This window comes from Protobothrops mucrosquamatus, unplaced genomic scaffold (assembly GCF_001527695.2).
Source record: "Protobothrops mucrosquamatus isolate PMUCROS unplaced genomic scaffold, P.Mucros_1.0 scaffold842, whole genome shotgun sequence".
NCBI classification, from domain to species: domain Eukaryota; kingdom Metazoa; phylum Chordata; class Lepidosauria; order Squamata; family Viperidae; genus Protobothrops; species Protobothrops mucrosquamatus.
The window spans coordinates 40427-59861 of record NW_015387097.1 but is presented as its reverse complement, the minus strand read 5'-3'; the positions used below and the strand labels follow the sequence as shown (position 1 = coordinate 59861).

Below are 19435 nucleotides of genomic sequence, written 5' to 3'. Positions count from 1 at the left end.
TGACCTTCATCAACTTCTTCCTCCCACTGCTAACAAGACACCCCTGGTCAAGGTAGCTGCTGGCCCATCATGCTTCTGTGAGGCCTCCGTGAACAGCAGTATTGTTAGTTTAATTCTCTTCTTGTTTTAATGCAGGAAAAAGAAGTATCACATTCATTATGTTTACAGGTAGTCCTAGCGTAATGACCAGTTGCTTAACAACCATTTGGTTATGACTTCCCATCTTCAAGGTTATGACTGCCACATCTCCCCCTGCAGTCCTATGATTGCATTTCAGATGCTTGGCAACCAACTTGCATTTATAACTGGTTGCAATGTCTTGCTGTCACATGACTGCAATCTATGACATTTTTTTTTGCTGGTTTCCAGCAAAAACGTACTTCCAACCCTTTTGTGTTCATGTGGCTTGCCACTAGCACCATAGGTTCTTACTACATTTATCATTTAGGTATTCACATTCTTTCATTTATTGCAATACCAGTTCTTCCACATCTACTCTGCAAACTGAGTTTCTGTCCAATTCAGATAAACATTTTCTTTACTTTTCCAATGAACTGTGTTAAGTGGGATCCATTCAGCCTTTCCCCAGAAGATGAAATGCACTGAATCATGTTTTTGTAAAATATAGATTACAATGATGCCAGTGTGTTCCAGCCACACTGATCCAGAAGGCTGATCTGGCTGTGTCTACCCTGCTCATAATACTGTATTTGAAAATTCTCCATGTATATTCCAACTACTTATATCTGTTTCTTTTGTTACTCTTCTACCAATCCTATAATGGCAGTGAGTTCTTCTTTATCTTTTTAGTATCTCCTGTTTCAGCAACCTTCTTACCCAGTGTTGAATCTTTCCAAGTTCGAAAATAGAATCTAGTCTATCAGGAGCAATTAATCCCCAAAGAATCATTGCTTCCTTATCGATTTCTTCAGATGTTTATCATTTCCAAAGTTTTCCATGCATTAAAGTGCTTTTAAATCTTCATACAGTTCAAATGGCAACCAACGGTATATATATAAAAGAAGATGGATGGAATCTACATTTTTTGTTGCCTTGCTGCTGTAGTTTTAACATTAGCCTGTCTCTATTGCAATTTACCTTGTTCATTCCAGAAATTATTTTATTTGTACACAAAGTAGATTGCATTTGGTTTTATTACAACATCTGTTTAGTGCTGATGAGCCCAACCAGATGTTTTTGTATCATTCTAAAATGCTCACTACATCTGTGCAACAGTAGTTTGTCCCAAAATATCCCTGGGAAATACCTTCTTTCAGCTATGGAAAGAATCATTTCTTCCTTTTTACAAGGCTTGATATCCTTCCTCATCTTTACTCAAGATCTTCTTGTAGCATGGATATGACCCAGAAAGTCTTGTTTTCGGTTCTTGTGTTCTTGTGTTGTTTCAAGATAACCTACAACTCTTAGCACAATATTCCATCTGACAGGAAATCTCAGGATTTCCATCCAGACATTATACCACTTAGTTGACACTGTAATTCCTACTGGCCTATCATTCTTACTAGAAGGCTTGCTGGTATTACAAACTGCATAGGAGCTCCTCTGTTAGGTCTATATAGTTTTCTATGTTTGCCTGAGTGAAAACCATTCACATTTTATAAAATTAAGCGAGCGCTGGCTTTTTATGCAGATAAAATTGTTTTATTTTGCTATTCCCTCCTTTTTGTACTCAGCACTGAAAAACTATCTTCTAATATCTTTTTACCCATTGCATTCAAGATACCAATTTAAAATTATCAAGGCTATTGGTTCTATTGCCAAAATTCACTCCACAAAAACAACTGCCTCTTTATTTGCTTCTCTTGACGTATTCCTTTGCTGGATTTGTACGAAGTAACCGCACAATCCCAGACATTTATCTTCACAATGCATCGGTATTTGGGTATTCAAATGCATTAAAGATACATTTGGGGGGATACCTGCACACATTTCATTTTTTTCTTAGCAGAGGTAGGAGCCTCACATCAAAGTAAATCTGCTAGTTACCCATACATAGCAAATACGCACACACACAAAAAAAGATTGTTTACCCATGATTATGGATTTTCAAAAGTTCATCAGTGCATTCCTATGAACCTCTTCCATTTCCCTAGCAAAAGTTTGTCCTGACCTTGAGTGCCATGCTGAATTGAAAAGAGACTGGAAGTTGTATCCAGAAGCTTGGCAATATAGGGCTCACCTCTAGCAAACGTACTTCTTGGCTACAGAGTTCCTAGTAGTGTCTTTGTTCCAGAGAATCATTCATATGTATAAATATAAAAGCTACTACTCAAAGAATCAGAGTTATAATCAGCCTATTCCTTTTTGATCACCCTGCTTAAGGTTGAACTAGACCTATATTCACATGTATTTGACAAGGAGAAACACTACGTCACCAACACCAGTCCTTGCATGATCTTCATTAAACTGACTGTTAAAGACTAGGATAGCACTGAGACAGCAAGGGATGTGGGAATATTAGCAGCTCTAAAGTACGTTCTGGGATGCATGTGGAGGGAAAAATTGGCAGTTTATCATTTACTTCTTTTTAATTTTAATTTACAGTAGTTTATGACCGGCCAAGTCCAGAATGAATTTCCTAAGCAATTATTTGTGAACAAGCTAAGCTCCCGTTTCAATGGGAGCCATTTTGTGAGATGATCAATGAAATGCTCTCAAATCCAAATGTGCTTGTTGACATAAAATGTCAAAAAACACCTATTTCTGGTGTGTACGGTTAAGCTATAAAACTACAGCATAATTGCTTTACCAAGAACAGTTGTTAAAGTTGTTTTAAACAAAATTTGCACTGATATATTTAGTATGATGATATTTATAACAACTAGTGTATCTGTTGGACTAAACTCCCTTAATTCCTATTAACAGGAAGATGCAGTCGAATATATCTACAGCATAAAGAATGAAGGCAACAGTTTCAAATAAATAATATAAAAGAGCTGCTTATGTCACTACAATTTCATTAAAAAAACTAAATCAATGTATTTATTTTGGGGCACACAGTTTATTTCCATTCAGTGATTGTATAAAATAAAAATTAATTTTAAAACTAATATGCTGCAGTTATTTGGGAATAAGTCCTATTAAATAGAGATATATTGTAGTCAGCAATTAAATTGTTAACAATTAAAGCAGTCCAAATAATACTTTCCTGTTAATCAGTATGGCAGTTGAAGATTTACTTTTCTCAGAATAGAATCAGCCATAATTGTACAGGTTACTGTACAAATCCTAAATAAATTGCAAGTAATATATGATATACCTATGCAGTTTATCTCTTATTCTCTAGGTGCCATCATATCAATATGACCCAGCACTTCATGTCTTGTCTTTTTACTGGCTATAACTCTAGCCAGTAGAGTTATAGGTGTTGCTAGCTTGTTGCTACCTTTTAAAATTCTAAATTGCTCAAGCATCCTCTTTCAACAATTTTTACATGAGAGAACATTTTCAAATCCAAAACATTTACTTATTATCTATCTGAAATTATTTAGAATGGAGTTCCTTCTGTTCTTGCAGAGAATTTTATTGCACAGTGCTGTATGTATTTAATCAGAAGTAAATCCTATTCAATTCAATGGGTTGTACTCCCAGGTAAATGGGTTCAAGACATGGAAGTAATGCAGGACTCTAAAGTGAGATTTTAAGCAGTTTTAAGGGACTTTCTCCTGAAGAAAATAAATACTAGATCATTGACCAACTTGAAGTTTGTTGGAACTACTGCTGGAATTTAAAAACAGACATTTTCCTAGCTTGTTATATTAATAACTGCTGTGTTTTGTTTTGCTGATGTAATGCAGACATGCCAAGATTCAAAAGAAAATATCATGCAATATGTCCAAACAAGAGAAGCACCCTGGATTAGGCACAAATCGGTGTAATCTAGCAGACAACTGTTAGTCCTGGTCTAATCACAAGCTTGGTTCATATATAATAACATGATTTGGTGTTACAATATTCATGCCTTTCAACCGAGGATTGCCAATTAGTTTGCTGATCTGAAACTCGTGTTTTGGCACACACAGAACCGTGTATTGGCAAATATTAAAGCACATTATAATTTCTACACAAACAAAATAATTAACTGAATTCGTATAAATAAAGTTTAAAACAAGCACAAGTCTAACTGCATAGTTCCAAATCATGATTTGACACTACATCTGAACCAAGCCAATCTAAAGCAAACAAACTAGAAAACCCATCTTATCCCATTCCAGCTCAACTTTATTTAGAATAAATCTTATTGATTTCATTTAAGCTTACTGGCAGGCAAGCAAGTTTGTTTTGCAATGAATTATAAAATATGCTTCCAGATTATTATTTGGGTTGATTGGTAATTCTAATTAAACAATTTGCAAAATGCAAATGTTTCTGTTCAAAAACTTGTAATTTACTTAAAAGATGGTTATAAAGTACTTGCATCTTATACATTTGACACTATTCATTGCATGGTACAATTCAGTTTTCAAATGTTATGTTACGGAAAAAAATAGTTTGTATGTAGGAGACAGTATTTTGTTTTAAATAGCTTCATTAATCCTGTAAAAGACTTATTGCTAGACTAGAATACTTCTTTGTTATACATGCTTAAGCATGTTCTTCACTTTGATAATAGGCCTTATTAAAATAAAATGCTCTAAGCAAATAATTTTGGCAGTAAGGGAAGTACACTAAGGAATAGAAACACCGTCCAGTTGTGCTCTCTACTCCTGTAACTGTATCTGTGCAACTTTGTGGGCTGAAGTAAATGGTAGGCACAATTTCCTGGCTATTCTTCAATAGGTGGGATTATGCTAAGAAACTCAGATTGGATCTATGGTGCTCTCCTCTCCAGTACACTTTTTGACACTAAATCCCTTTTTAGGATGGAAGGGTAATTTGGAACTTCATTTTCCTATGAAAATGTTATAATTTTATAATTATAATTTTTGAGCTGGATGCAAGTTCATAACTATTTACTCTCAAGGAGCAATAGTTCATAACTATTTACTCTCAAGGAGCAAAAAACAAGAAGCAGAATGCTTTCTGAGTTCACAGCTAAAAAACTCAAAACTCAGGATTGTATTTGAAATAAACTATTTGAAACTGTCATTACCTAAAAGCAATTTGTAAAAGTCATCATTTTATACACTTTGTGTTGTGCCTAACCCTGGGCTCAAGCTACACTCTCAACACAACAAAAATTTAAAAAAAAATCTGAACATATTGGCACAGACAAAAATGAGGTCCTGAAAGGACTACTGGTGCAGCATTCTAACACTGTTTAGGACTGAAAACAACGAACACAAAAAAAGTGTGTTCTGTGTCGAGGTACACACCTCTTCGTCTGAACTGTCACTCAGGTCATTTTCAAGTGAAGCACTCAAGGAGGCCGCCTTGGGCTCCAGGTAGCAGAGGCACATAGCCAAGGGAAAGGAGAGAGTGAGAGCATAGGGTACTGAGAAAGAAGCAGAAAGCAAAAAGAAAAAGATGAAAAGGAAACAAGGTACAAGGGAAGGCGAGCGAATGGGAAGGAAATGCTGCACACTTTGTGGCAGAATGTTTGTTTCAGACAGATTTGGGAAGGATAAGTAGCCATCGTCATCCAGGAGAGAAGGGAATGATTCTGGAAGTTGCAAGGAGAAAGAAAACAATGTTCCACCTTTTCTGGCCTTTTGCTTATAATTAAATGCCATGTCATGTTCAATAGAATAAGCTCTTCCTTTTCTGCTAAAATTCAAATCAGTCTCATCCTGGTTTTGACTGGTGCTTTTGAATGATTCGCCATCTAATAATTTTTTACTATTCTCCTTAAACCTCCTCCTATGGAGTTTTGTTGAAGATGCAAAGGGACTATTTGGTAAGGATGGCAAGGGGGGTAATGAATCAATGTCAGGCAAAAGTGGCTGATGAAAAAAAAAAAGATAGCAAGTGCAAGAGCAAAAGGACAAAAAGAAAATTATAATTGGTTAATTTCCTCTGCATATAAAAGTTAATTGCATCAAGTTAAAAGAACAAGCTTAATTGAATTAATTATACCAATTTCCATGCTGTATTCTATGAGGGCAGCCAGATACAAAGTCAACTCATCTGTTAATATACATTATTAATTATCTTATTTTAAAAAGTTCAACATACACATTTTGTGGTTAATTGCTACATTAAGTTTCTAAACTAGAAATTCTCAAATTGAAAGGTTCAAAATCACCCTACGAAGGAATGAAACTATATGGGCTATATGCCTCTTTCGTGTATTAGCATATACACTATTCCCTTTTTAGCTCAAGTTGCTCTAATTGTACCTTCCTCTTTGGCATTCCAAGGATACAATTTGGCATTTCAAAAAAAAAAAAAAAAAAGAAAAAGCAAGAATGCTACACAGTCGGTTATTTTCTGAATCCATGACTGTAAATTTGTGGTTCACCACTCATTCTGCCATCATTTTCCCAATTTGATCACCACTGCAAAATGGATAAGGAAATGGAAGAGGACAATGAAGCGAACAAGTGAAAGTGCAAGTAATACTTCACACCATTTCAAGTTTACTTTCCAAAAAATGATTTCTTTCTTTGTGGCATTCTGAGTCTTTAACCAGAAATTCTTATAATTCTCCACGATTTTTGAAGAACATTTGATATAAAACTTTGTATTACAAATTTCTATAAGATTTTGAACACTGAGGAGTGTGTCTATGAAAATACCATATGTTGCTGTAATGAAAACAACATCAACTCCTTCCTCTATTAAAAACTTAACTAAGACCTCTTACTAAAATGGAACCACTAATTACAAAAAAAAAAAAAAAAAAAACCCCAAGCAAAAATTCTTTAGGAATAACAAAATAAAAACCTAAGGGAGCAAGTCTTCTCCCACAGCCTACTGAAAACCACCCATGTTTACTGTTACATAATGTTTAATATTAAAGAAAATTGAAGAAATGGAGGTTAAGAATGAAATATAGTGTCCTAGATAGCTAGCTTAAACAAAAGAACTTCGATCGCAAAGTTCTGTTTTAAATTCCTTTGGTTCTAAACAAGGTCTACCTGAAAAATAATAAGCAATGCTTTATAAAAATGAATTTACATCAAAGTATATCTTATTGAAATAGATCTGCATCCAGAGAAGTCTGTATAGGAATACGGAATATTTTCTTTTATCTGAATGCCAGAATTTTCCTAATAGGCCTCATTCACCTGTGTCTGAAATTGTTACTGGAAGATAATATTCACTGCTAGCATAAGCAGTAGAACAGGAAGTCTATATAAACCCAACAATTTGTGTTTGCTCCTTGAATACAGACAATTATTTTAATTCTTAATTTATTTTTATGAAACAGCATCTGGATAATAAAGAATCTTTTTATGAAACAGCATCTGGGTAACAAATATTTTCAAAATTTTCATCCATGGAGAATGCTTTTGGTCTAATAATTAAGGCACCAGGCTTAAAACCAAAGACCATGAGTTCTACTCCCGCCTTAGTCAAGAAAGTCAGCTGGGTGTTTTTGGAATGGTCACTCTAAGTCCACCCCACCCCATCTGATTATTGTTGTGGGGAAAATAGGAGGAGGAAGGTGTGTTGGTGGGATATAAATAAATAAATACAAAAAAAATAAAAAAAGAAATCTTATGCATTATAGAAAATTTCAAGAGGCCTTTTCAACAAGGACTGTTGATGCTAACCACAAAATCTAGTTGATTAATAAACAGTAGCAAAGACTTTCTGCCTCTTTGTTGCCGTATCGTTTAGATTTATTCCCCCTGGATTGTGCTTTGATTTATTATGGTTATAAATTAACTTTGTAACTAATTTATAAATGGAATTCAAAGTTTGGGTTAGCAATTTAAAAATTCTAAATGACTTGGGGCGTTGCTATTGGAAAAAATATTTTTTGATAAAAACCTGACAGTCTTTTAGGATAAGCTGCTCTAGAACCATAATCTTGTAACAATACTGTCTATAACAACACCCTTCCCCAAGAAATTAGGTTATTTTGTTCATATGTATATTCCACAAAGTAGAAATTTCAGCAAATGCTTTACTGTATTAGTATTACCAACTGCTAGATTTCCCCCCCCTGGTTTTTGCTGCTTCAAGTACTATGAACATTTGTAATAACTGATTATTGTTGTTAATGGTTTTATATTTTGCAAATCATGAAAGCAATTCCTTTACAGAAGACAAAAGTTATTTAAATATTTAAGTAATCCTACACATCCAATACTCCAGAAATAGTGTTATGGGAGGTTAGATATAAATTGATCAAACTGATTTTCAGATTAAATTGTCCACTAATTAATCTTCTAATTAAGAATCCCTAACATCCCTAGAATAAAATTCTAGAACTCCTATCGATAGAGCAAAAACAAAAATAGTATAAAGAAACAATCTCACTGACTGCAATGCATATAATATTTCACATGTTCTATTTTTTACTGAAGGAGTTTCAGGTGTGCATCCTGTTACAGAGGAACTGGTGAATTGTGGCTCTCCAGATGTTGCAATTATAGTATACCTCACTATTGATTATGTTGGCTAGGCCTGCTAAGAGTTGATTCAACAATATTTGGAAAATAAACATTGTCCATGCCGTTGTAATGGGCATTCCCACTTCTATACTTCTGCATACCAGTTTCAGAAGGACAGAGGTTGAAACCAGCCAGCAGGTAAGGAAAGTTTACATATTTTTTTGATACAGTCACACTTGAAGATATTTGCTCCTAAATGCAGCTATATAAAACCAAAGTAGATTGGGTCCTAAAATAGAAGATATAAATCCTTATTTATATAGGAAAATATTTATTTCCTATTTTCTTACTACTTATCTTGGTATATTGATTCTGAACATATTTTCTCATATCATTTAATCCCTTAATAATATAGGTATAATTACTACATTGTGGCATCTATTTATTGCAAAGGGTGAATACCTTAAGCACTTTAATTTAAAGTTATATATTGAAAAAAAACAATTCCAGTAGGAATTTTAAGTGACAAATAAAAATAAACATCGTGGTTGTCAAAAATCTAAATATACATTTGAAGAAACATGTAATCCCTAGAATATGCCATATTTCCTGCATATTATCACTTAGTGAACTTTAATTGCCAAATAAAAATTAAAAGAGCATTCAATTGGACAGTTCTTGCAATATAGTCTGCAACTATAAATGTCACTCTTCATTTTTAGCCTTTAATTTAGTGTTTCTTAACTTTGGCAACTTTAAGTTGTCTGGACTTCAACTCCCAGAATTCCCCAACCAGACATCTTAAAATTGCTAAGGTTGAGAAACTCTGCTATAACTGAATGACAAATGCAACATTGAATAAATTTGTTTCTACTTATTTTAATAATTTTCTATATTTAAGAGATGAAAAGTCCTTTTATCAACTGAGTAAGTTTTTAAAAAGTGTGAATTCATAAATTTTGTGAAGATACTGCAACATCAGCCTATCTACCTTCTAATAACCAAAATAATTACTGTGATAATGTATACCTATGCAGCAATCTATCATACCTAGGCACTTAAATTTAACTTCTTCAATTCTCAGCTTTTACCTATGGCAGTGGTGGCGAACCTATGGCACGCGTGCCAGAGGCGGCACTCAGAGCCCTCTCTGTGGGCACGCGCCATTGCCCCAGCCCCGCCTCCCTTCACAGCCCCCTCCTCACAGCAGCCCCCCAGAGAGTCGCCCCCGGGCATGGCCCGCATGGAGCAGCGCAGCCAAGAACATGGCAGCCAGGCAGCAGGGACAAGACTCCGCCTTTGCACCCTGACGTGTGCAGATGATGCTGCTGGATGCGGATGGTGTGGCTGCCATGGCGCTACAGGGCTACCTGGGTGATCTGCGGCGGGCCATGGAGGCGGTGAGTGGCCCTGTGAGTAGGCGGGAGGAAGCAGGGGGTGGAGTGGGGGGTGGAGCACGGGCAGGTGGCAGAGCAGGTGGGCGGGCCAGGGGGTGGGCCGGTTTTTGGGCATTCGGTCTCTAAAAGGTTCGCCATCACTGACCTATAGTGATTGGGAATTCTGGGAGTTCCAGTTTGGAAGGACAACATTTTGTTGGGAAGGCTGGCCTACACACACAAAATGTGCCAATCTAAGCTGAGAGAGTGTATTCCTACTATATCTGAGGTGTGCTGCAAAACTGCTGGAAAACAATGACCGTGGGAGAAATATGTGACAAGCAGGATTATGGAAAAGTAAATCTGTAAACCTTTATAAAAGCATGTTGAAACAGTGGGTACTTAACGCCTTAAATTCTTGGACTCAAATGTCTAAACTGGGTGGACTCACATCCCAAACATTGATAAGCATTGATTTTATTGTACTAAGTGATACAAGTATATTGACTCCTATGCCACTATATGTGTGTCTGTACAATATGTGACATACTATATAAGAATCTGGGACTAAAGCTAGTCTTTCTAGTCATAGCTGTTCATTCTGTACAATATTTTCTGAAGGTTTACCAACAGGCAATTTCTTTGATAATAGAAGACCTGGAATTAACATGATCTGGAGTTAAAAGTAATTTCAGATGAATTATGACAATAACATAGAAGTAAACAATGCCAAAATACTGATTGTAAGATCAAGAAAAAAGGAAGTTGTCTTATAATGACAAATAATTTAAAGGCAATTCAAAACAGCAAATAAAATGCAGTAACCCACGAAAAGAGTTATTTACATTGTAGAACATGTAGCATATTCAAAAGTGAAACATGTTCTCTATATAAAACTAAATTGACAGTGTTCATCTTCAAATTGACAGAAAAAAGCTACTGTACAGAATTACAAATTATTTATTACCAAATACTGGTGATTTGCCAACATTTCTTATGCTTTCTGTCACCAAAATTGCTTAGTTGATAGAATTAAATTAAAAATATAAAACTATACCTTAGTATCGTGCCGTATTGCTGAAACTGGAGTGCCTTCCTCTTCTTTCTTTATCTGTTCGTCATCTTTCTCTTCTTCTGCTTTCTTCTCTGGGGTCACAGTAGTTATCAAGTTTGTTTGAGAGATGCCCTTTGTTGTAGCGTACTGGCCAGTACCAACCTCTGCAGCAGACATAGAATCCTTCATGTACATTTCATGGTTTTCATTCACTGAGGCTAAAAGCAAATGCAACGTGAAGAGGTGAAATCTTAAAGAGATGATTCATTAGGCTAAGTAAAACTATATTCTGGATTAATTATTTAATTTTGTGCATGCCTACCCAAAAGTAAATCTCATTAAATTCAATGGGATTTATGGCCAGACCAGAGAGCACAGGCTTGCAGCATTAAGCAGTCTGCCAGTGAAATGGAAGCCTCATGTTTCTAAAACATGCAGAAACATAAATGCTAAATACCTATATAAAACAATACAAGTAATATGCATGTATGTGTATGTATATGCATATACAACTACTGTATTAACGTCTGACATATATTCACATGCATGCAGATACTTTTAAATCTAGACTCTTCTTTTCTAAACTTTGTCCTAGGATAGCTTCAAAATAATAAAATTATCTGACCACACTGCACTATACTTATGTAAAGAACCTAAAGACGGTTAATATATACAACTTGAAAGTACTTTCTTAAAAAAAAATAATTAGCAACCAGAGGCAATTAAACACAGTTAACTCAAACTGCAAGCTACCAATGTGCTTGACATATAGACTCAAAGAAGTATCACTAATTCACTGGAAAGAAAAAAAGATTTTGAAGAGTTAAAAAGTAATTTATAGAAAGTAATTTATAGAAAGAAAAAAAAATGGCCATTTCACCACACCTTTATTATACCAACTTGAAACACGCTAAATATACAAGGCATACATTAGGGCTGTACAAAATAAATAGATATTTTACAATAGGCAGGATCAATTATAAAACAGGACCTCTATACGTGCTGCCGAATGTTCCAAATACTTCTTTCAAATGCTTTGCACATAAAAATACAACAGCATTATTTTGTAATCATATACAAGTAGTCTTCAATTTATGACCACAATTGAGAAGAGAATGGCCATTACTAAGCAAGATGGTTCAGTGAAACACACGCGATTTTATGATCTTTTCTGCCACAGCTGTTCAGTGCATCACTGCAGTTAAGTGACTCATGCAGTCATTAAGCGAATCTGACTTCCCTCCTTGATCAAAAACTGGCTGGGAAGGCAGAAACCTAAAATCTACAACAAATATAGTTACCAAGCACCTGAATTTTGATTGTTTGAAAGTCAAAAGTTCCCGACACCATTTTTAATTACTTGATCCATGAGAGCGCTTCCTTCCTAAGATTTTTTCTGATCATTAAGGTACTGGGGGCTCCTGACTCTCCTGTCTGATTGTTTGGATCTTATAGGAAAAGAAGCACATCCTTTGGCAATCAGTTTTATTGACTGACAGCTCATATTCATCCTGAGGTCTAGCCTTGTGATTTTAACCTGGTCCTGCCTTCTGAGAAAACAGAGAATAATTCCATTCCCTCTTCTATGTGACAAGATTTAAAGACAACTACCATAATTTCCCTTCCCTTTAGATATCCAGATCCTTTAACCATTCCTCACAGAACTTGTATTAAGAGTTCTTATCGTCATCATTTTAAAGAAAATAAAGTATGCATGCAAAAGATGGAAATTAGCTCTCTATAATTATGCAAGACATCTGCTCATACAAGAATGACTTTTCCATTCCCTCTTAATCTTCCAGGATGCCTCCTGAATTTACCAGAACAGTTTTATAAGGTTTTGGCAAAATAAGCTGCAATGGGTTGAGAGAATTTAATCTGCCATCAGAAGGATGCTATTGGAAATATTTTCAATATTTCAATCTAGATGAGTTCTTTTCTGGTCTATGAAACAGGTGCAATTGACTTTAGTACATACAAATCACTTAGGACGTACATAAAATAAAAAATTAAAAAAATCTGAATTAAGAGAAGAAAACTAGCACAAAATACTCTTTTTGCTGTAATTTGTATTATGTAATAAAGTGGAAGCATAATGAATCTGTATATATGGAAAAACTAAAATGAACAAATGAATAAAAAAGTTTTTTTACATTTACAAGTAGTGAGATTCATGAATTCAAAGGATTATGAATCATTACTTTTGCTTAATAAATTCAACTCTGATTATACACAAGTCATTTGGAGTTTACTGGAAAAAAAATCAGAATGTAAATAAAACTATGGCGTTGGAAAAAGCCACTTAGCTCAATGACTCCAAACTTGTCTTCTGAGTAACAGTCTTTCCCAATCTGTAGGCTGTGACCTGCAGCGGGGTCACATAGCAATAAATGAAGTATTGCTGAAGAGTGCAAATTGTTTCCCAGCAAGTTTATCAGTTTGATGCAAAAAGTATGTTGAATTCAAAGGAAAGCTACAGTTCCAGAACCGTTAATGAAGTCTTAATGTCTTTTTAACACATCTGCCTTTCAAAGGAAGACTAACCATGCCTAAAAGGGACAGGGTCTCTATGCAAAGCTTTGACCCTCAGTCTGCAACAGAGTAAAAGAGAGAACTGAAATTGCAAGAATGAAGGGAGGATCTTCTAAAGTATCAGGCTGGGAGGAAAAAAACAGATGAGCCATGACTGTTATCGTGGTGCAGCTATGCTGAGAGAGAGAATGCCAAAAGCAACTTCTAACCTGCTGGTGTTTTGCAAAATGCAGCATTTTAACAGTGGAGTGAGTGGGAAGGAAAGAATTCACTTTTCTTTCAGTGAGTAAGAGTTGGTATCTTCAAAATAAAACTGAGATTTTTATCCTTTCCTTTTAATACATGGATTATTTCATTGGACTTTTTGATGCTGATTTCTGAAGTTGTAAGTCCTATCACTGTTTTAATTATTACAATGACTGAAATTTAATTATTAATATGGCATATTTATTTCTGGCTCAACCACATTTTTATTCATGGAAAATGGAGTCACATAAAATTCAGTTTAGGGGGTCATGTAAATGCAGTTGGAAATCCCTTATAGTACAGAAACCCAAATTATTAAATTTAGTAATAAAAAAGGCAATTCACTAAAAACTTTCAGGATCAAATCTGTTCCGTTTCTGCTGTCCTTTAACTATTGGCTAAATGTGGTAGCTACTGTTTTTTTACTTGTCATCAGGGCAAGTATACTTATACCAATTTGTAACATAAAGAAACAGATAGTAATTTGGATGGTATGTAATAAACAATAGAACCAGTTTTTCCCCTATTGTATGGAAGAATGCTAACTACTAGTTTATTATCTTGACCAAAAAATATTTTTGAAATGCAAAGATTAAGAATGGATAACTTTTGGTTTTCCTTGACTTGTACTTTTTCCACATGTCACCTTTGACAATTTATAACCATTCACATGAAAATCTGCAGCAATTAAACTATTTCTTCTAAATATATGTTTGCCTAATATACATCAAGTATTTTCTCTAACGCAATCCCTTTTTAATATTATTCATTCAAATATAGTGATTTATGGAAGTGTACAATATATGTAGCTAAGGGCTGAACCGTGGAGTCTTAAGTGCTCTCTGAGCCTGGTTGTTTCCTTGCAGATGTTTCATTACCCAGCTAGATAACATCATCAGTGCTAGTGAATATGAGGTTTGCTCTCTGTTTATATACAAGTAGTCCGGGACTTACAACCACAACTGAGCCCAAAATTTCTGTTTCTAAGCAAGGCAGTTGTTAAATGAGATGTGTCTCATTTTATAACTTTTTTTGACACAGCTGTTAAGTGAATTGCTGCAGTTGCTAAGGAACTAATGCAGTCATTAAGTGAATCTGTCGAGAATTATCCATAGGTTGCCCTGCCAGAGCTGGTGGATGTTTCATTTTCTCCCTGATAGTTTCTTGCTTGTTTCTTTGTCTGGTGTTAATCCCTGTTTATCTGGGTACTGGCTGATGGAGAGGAAGTATTCTTGTCTTTTTATTTTCTTCTTTTGAATGGTATGTAAATGTGGTTTATCTATTTGTGTCTATTGATGGCTGATTTGTCTGAATGCCAAACTTCCAGTAATACCCTAGGGTTTGGGGATTTTGTACTCATCTGAATAATGAAAACTCCACCAACACTGGCAGGCAAGCCGGATGACGTTGCCTAGTCAGGCAATGGAACATAAGCAAGCAAACGTCCAAGCTGAGAGAGCTTCAACAACTTCACATTGTGATTCATTTTTGTGAATGCTGGAACTATATCGTAAAGTTTGGAAAAAAAACACAAATACCATAGCATAATGACATTCAATTTGCATACTGTGTCAGTCAATGTTAAAATACAAGCTGAGTGCATTTACCATCCTAGCAATGATAGCTACAGCGCCCTAAAAAAAAGCACAGAAAGTGTAAAAATACAGTAGCAGGAGGAATAGTAGCAGCTAAAGAAACAAATGTGGAGGACTAAAGTTTTAGTCTTCCACAGCTTAAGAACTGCCACATGAATAAGCCAGAAACAGCGAAAGGGCAAATATTCATTTAACGGGCATCTTATAATAAATGGCATATCATGCACATACTTACATGTGTAATCCAAAGAAGCTCAGGGGACACGAGATTACAAGAAACTTGAATCTGTCCTCTAATGCAATGTTTTATTTAAAAAGAAAATGAGACAAAGCTCCAAGTAAGGATGATTAAGAAAATCTTACCCCCGTCTAGGCTGCGAGACATCGTGTAGCGCTTACTTGAGGAACGTTCAAAGTAAGGGGCAGGCCGGTCAATCAGTGCGCTTGCTCTCCTGGTCTGGGCTTGTGTCCTTCCGCTGTAGCGGAACTTGGAACCCAGGGTGAGGAATTTTTTGGGAGGAGCTTCCGGTAGCAAGAGTCTAGAATATATCACACAGGGATAAATATTACAAACAACTGAGCTTCTGAACTGAAATAAAAGATTTGTGTTTTTAAAACTATTTTCTCCCATCCTTGAATTGAAGGGATGTGATATTTAATATCACTTTAAGCATTATTAAAAACGCAGTGTATAGTAAAAACTATTGTCAATTACCCATTATAAAATAGTGTCTGAAATATTTCAAGCTATAATGTGTTTGTCAGATGGACCTATTTCTTTAATGAACACAGCAATACTTGCAAAGAGAATAAGTTATTTTTTTTAAACTACAATGATATATTCTAATCAGTCTGGATTTGTTCCAAAGACATATATAAGAAATAACATCAGACATATTCTGATAAAGGTAAAGGTAAAGGTAATGGAGTCCCTGCTGATTTTTACTCCACTAGTCGGTGCTGACTATATGGGCAGTGCTCATCTCCATTTCAAGGCCAGAATAATAATATTCTTAGTGTACTGATAAGTTTTCTTTTTTAAAAAATGGACTGGCAGTCACAAACTGTAAATTGCATTATCATGCCACTTGTTTAACATAGATTCCAGAGTGAATTATATCTTCTTACAGCCTAGCTATCTATACTCAAATGGTCTGCATAAATATATTTTTGGTTGATACAAACAGAAACTAACGGTCTATAAGAGATCATGAAATAATAACGAATGAGCTGAACATGTGGGATAAATACAGGAAAAGAATAAACCCAAATTTTTCTCCTCTTGCTTCACTTTTATTTCAATGAAGACAAAACCTCTAAAAAAATTCACTCAGTGCAAAATTAATCATTTGTGTAGCTTGCAAGATTAAATTTATGTAGTACTAAAACTCTCTTTCCTGTAGCCCTTAAATGGGTAAAAATAAGGCACCCCTTTGAACCAAAATAGCTCCAATGGGCTAACTTACAGAATGCATCCAAAATCTGTGGGATCCAGATTAAGGAAGGGATGAACTAAGGCTTCCTTAAATGGTATTGCAGCAATATATTAATGACTGGCTGGACTCACTTGCAAGTCACCCTCCTGGAGGCTTTTACTAATTAGGAGCGGCAGAAATCTAAACAAGAAGCTACACTAACAGATCCATGATTCCGTCCACTTCAATAGTCAAACTGCTTCTAGATAACTTGTTAAGTCCCCTCTCCCTGGGTGAGGACCCTGCTCCATGTTTGGATTCCAACTGAAAACAAATTTAAGCAATTTTATCCATCAGATGCTCGACAAATTCTTCCAATCTTGTAAATGTTCTTATGAGCCCTCCTTCCCTAGGGAGGGATTGGGTGACTTCAAACAGAGTTACTGGGCGGACTCTGCAGATGCAATAAGAGCAGAGAAATACTTGTATTTCACTACTCTTACCGCCATGAGATAGGCCTTAATGATCTGTGGTCGGACAGATTTGTTCGTTTTCCCCCAGTGGTTCTCTAGCCATTTCTTGGCCCTTTTTAACACCCTCAATTGGGCACATACTGTACATGATACTGTCCAGGGTCCTGGCTGCCTTCTGATTCCAGGCTGTGGTCAGAGCCTCCACAGGACCATACAGAAGATATTGTGGGACATCCTCCACCTCCCTCTAGAACAGTGGTTCTCAACCTTTTTAATGCTGCGACCCCCAACCGGTCGTAAGTCGAGGACTAAACCGGTCGTAAGTCGAGGACTAAACTGGTCATAAGTCGAGGACTACCCAACCGGTCGTAAGTCGAGGACTACCCAACCGGTCATAAGTCGAGGACTTTCCCTGCCCGGGAGTGCCGCGCATGCGTGGCTCCGCCCCCTGCGTCGGCTGAGGCGTAGCTGGCAAGCGGCAGAGACGGAGCAGGCCGACCACCAGCTGGCCCAGCTCAAGGGAGGTAAGGCATCCACCGGAAAAGGGAAAAAAAATGGCGAACAGCCTTGCTTGGCGACCCCCGTGAAATGGTCAATCGACCCCAAATGGGATCGCGACCCACAGGTTGAGAACCGCTGCTCTAGAATCTGAGTGCATGTATCAGTCACCAAGGGTGAACCATTCCAATAGGTCTGAGCTCCATGTGGAGGAGGGCAAAATTGGAAAATCTTAAGGATAGCAGGGCATGGTCTCACCATGACAGAGGAGATAATGATAAATCTTCCACCAGATCACACTGCCACTGCTGCAACTAGAAGATCATATCCATGGTATGTCTACTTTCCCAGGCCAGGCAATAGATGACCTGGGATAGGCCCATGGCCATCAAATCCATGAATTTGTTATCATATACTTTTTACTGGAAAGCTTGTTTGATCTCTTCAATGGAAGAGTGGCTCACTAAGTTGTGAGAGTATGCTTCAATGCCTAGAAAAACTTTATTTGGTTCAAACGTGAGTGTAACTTGATACATGGATTTGTACCATCTCCAACATGTGGGGTTTTTCTCTCTCTATAAAATCTGTATTTTAATTTTACTGGGTATCAAAAACAGAACAGAGGTTTAGTAACATGGCTTTCAACTATTCTTTTGAGAATTTACTTACATTTTGTGATTAATAGGCATGGTGTCTTTCTATTCGATTTTTAAATGGACAGGCATGATCAGAGGTCAAAAAGAATGTCATATCTGTTTATATACCTTTGACCAATTTATTCTTATTTCATTGTGACAGACTTTGAAGAAACTCATTAAAAAGGACTTTGTACCTGAAAAATGTATGATGTTCAACACATACTTTCCATAAACGTTTTGCAGCACGGTGATTTGGTAGTTTAAATCCAATTGTACTTTCAAACTGCTCAAACTAGGAAAGAAAAAAAATAATTACTTTTTAAATTTCTAATAAAAATATATGAATTCTTTACAATGAATTATCTATATATATTCATATCAATATGAATATATTACTTATAAATGGACTAGGAATTCACAGTCAAGGTTACGCATTAGCACAGGTTAATTACAATAATTTGGGCCATGAATTTTATCTGGCTTTTAACCCCATGCTTTTTATATTACTGGTTCTTTTATGTTATATTCTTATTTTGAACTATTAATTATTATAAGATTTAATTTGATATCATTTAAACAAATAGGTTTCAGGACACTGTATAGTTGTAGTAATCCATGAAATCTTATTTAAGTTATTTTATATGAGAATAATCTCTAGCCTACATATAAAAATGTTACAGAAGAAGAGAGAGAGAACAATTAAATATAATGTCATAAAATATCATATATTGGGTTAACCAATAATTACAAAAAACAGTAAGCTCTAGTTTCTTATCCAACCAGGTCTTCCTCCTGTCTCCCAAGTTCATCCCAAAAATATCATTAATGTTTCACTGGAGTTTGAACCTGAAGATTAGTTAAGTTCTGCTGTTAGTACAGTTTTATGATTAGGATGCAGTATTTACGTCAGGCATCTTGGGTAACAGTTTGTAACACAATTAATTGATTTTAATATTTATAATTGCCCTACTGCCATTGTGAGATGGTAACCATTTACATTATACATACATACATACATACATAATACCCAAGATATGCTGCCTCTCTAAAGGAAGCTACAGAGATTTAGCTTTCTATTATACAACAGATTATCACCAGTGTTCTCCCTATCTTCTATTATATCACCCCAAACAGAGTGATGGA

General features: G+C 35.7%; 1 protein-coding gene across 1 annotated transcript in view; it reads right to left on the bottom strand.

The window, feature by feature from the left end:
- Positions 1 to 19435, bottom strand: part of EPB41L3 (erythrocyte membrane protein band 4.1 like 3) — a 48803-nt gene that overhangs the window by 12829 nt on the left and 16539 nt on the right. The window contains exons 9-12 of the mRNA XM_029284691.1: positions 18487 to 18584; positions 15632 to 15807; positions 10899 to 11059; positions 5337 to 5903 (exon numbers count right to left, since the gene is read on the bottom strand). Of these exons, the coding sequence (XP_029140524.1) occupies positions 5337 to 5903; positions 10899 to 11059; positions 15632 to 15807; positions 18487 to 18584 (1002 nt within the window). The remainder of the gene's footprint in view (positions 1 to 5336; positions 5904 to 10898; positions 11060 to 15631; positions 15808 to 18486; positions 18585 to 19435) is intronic.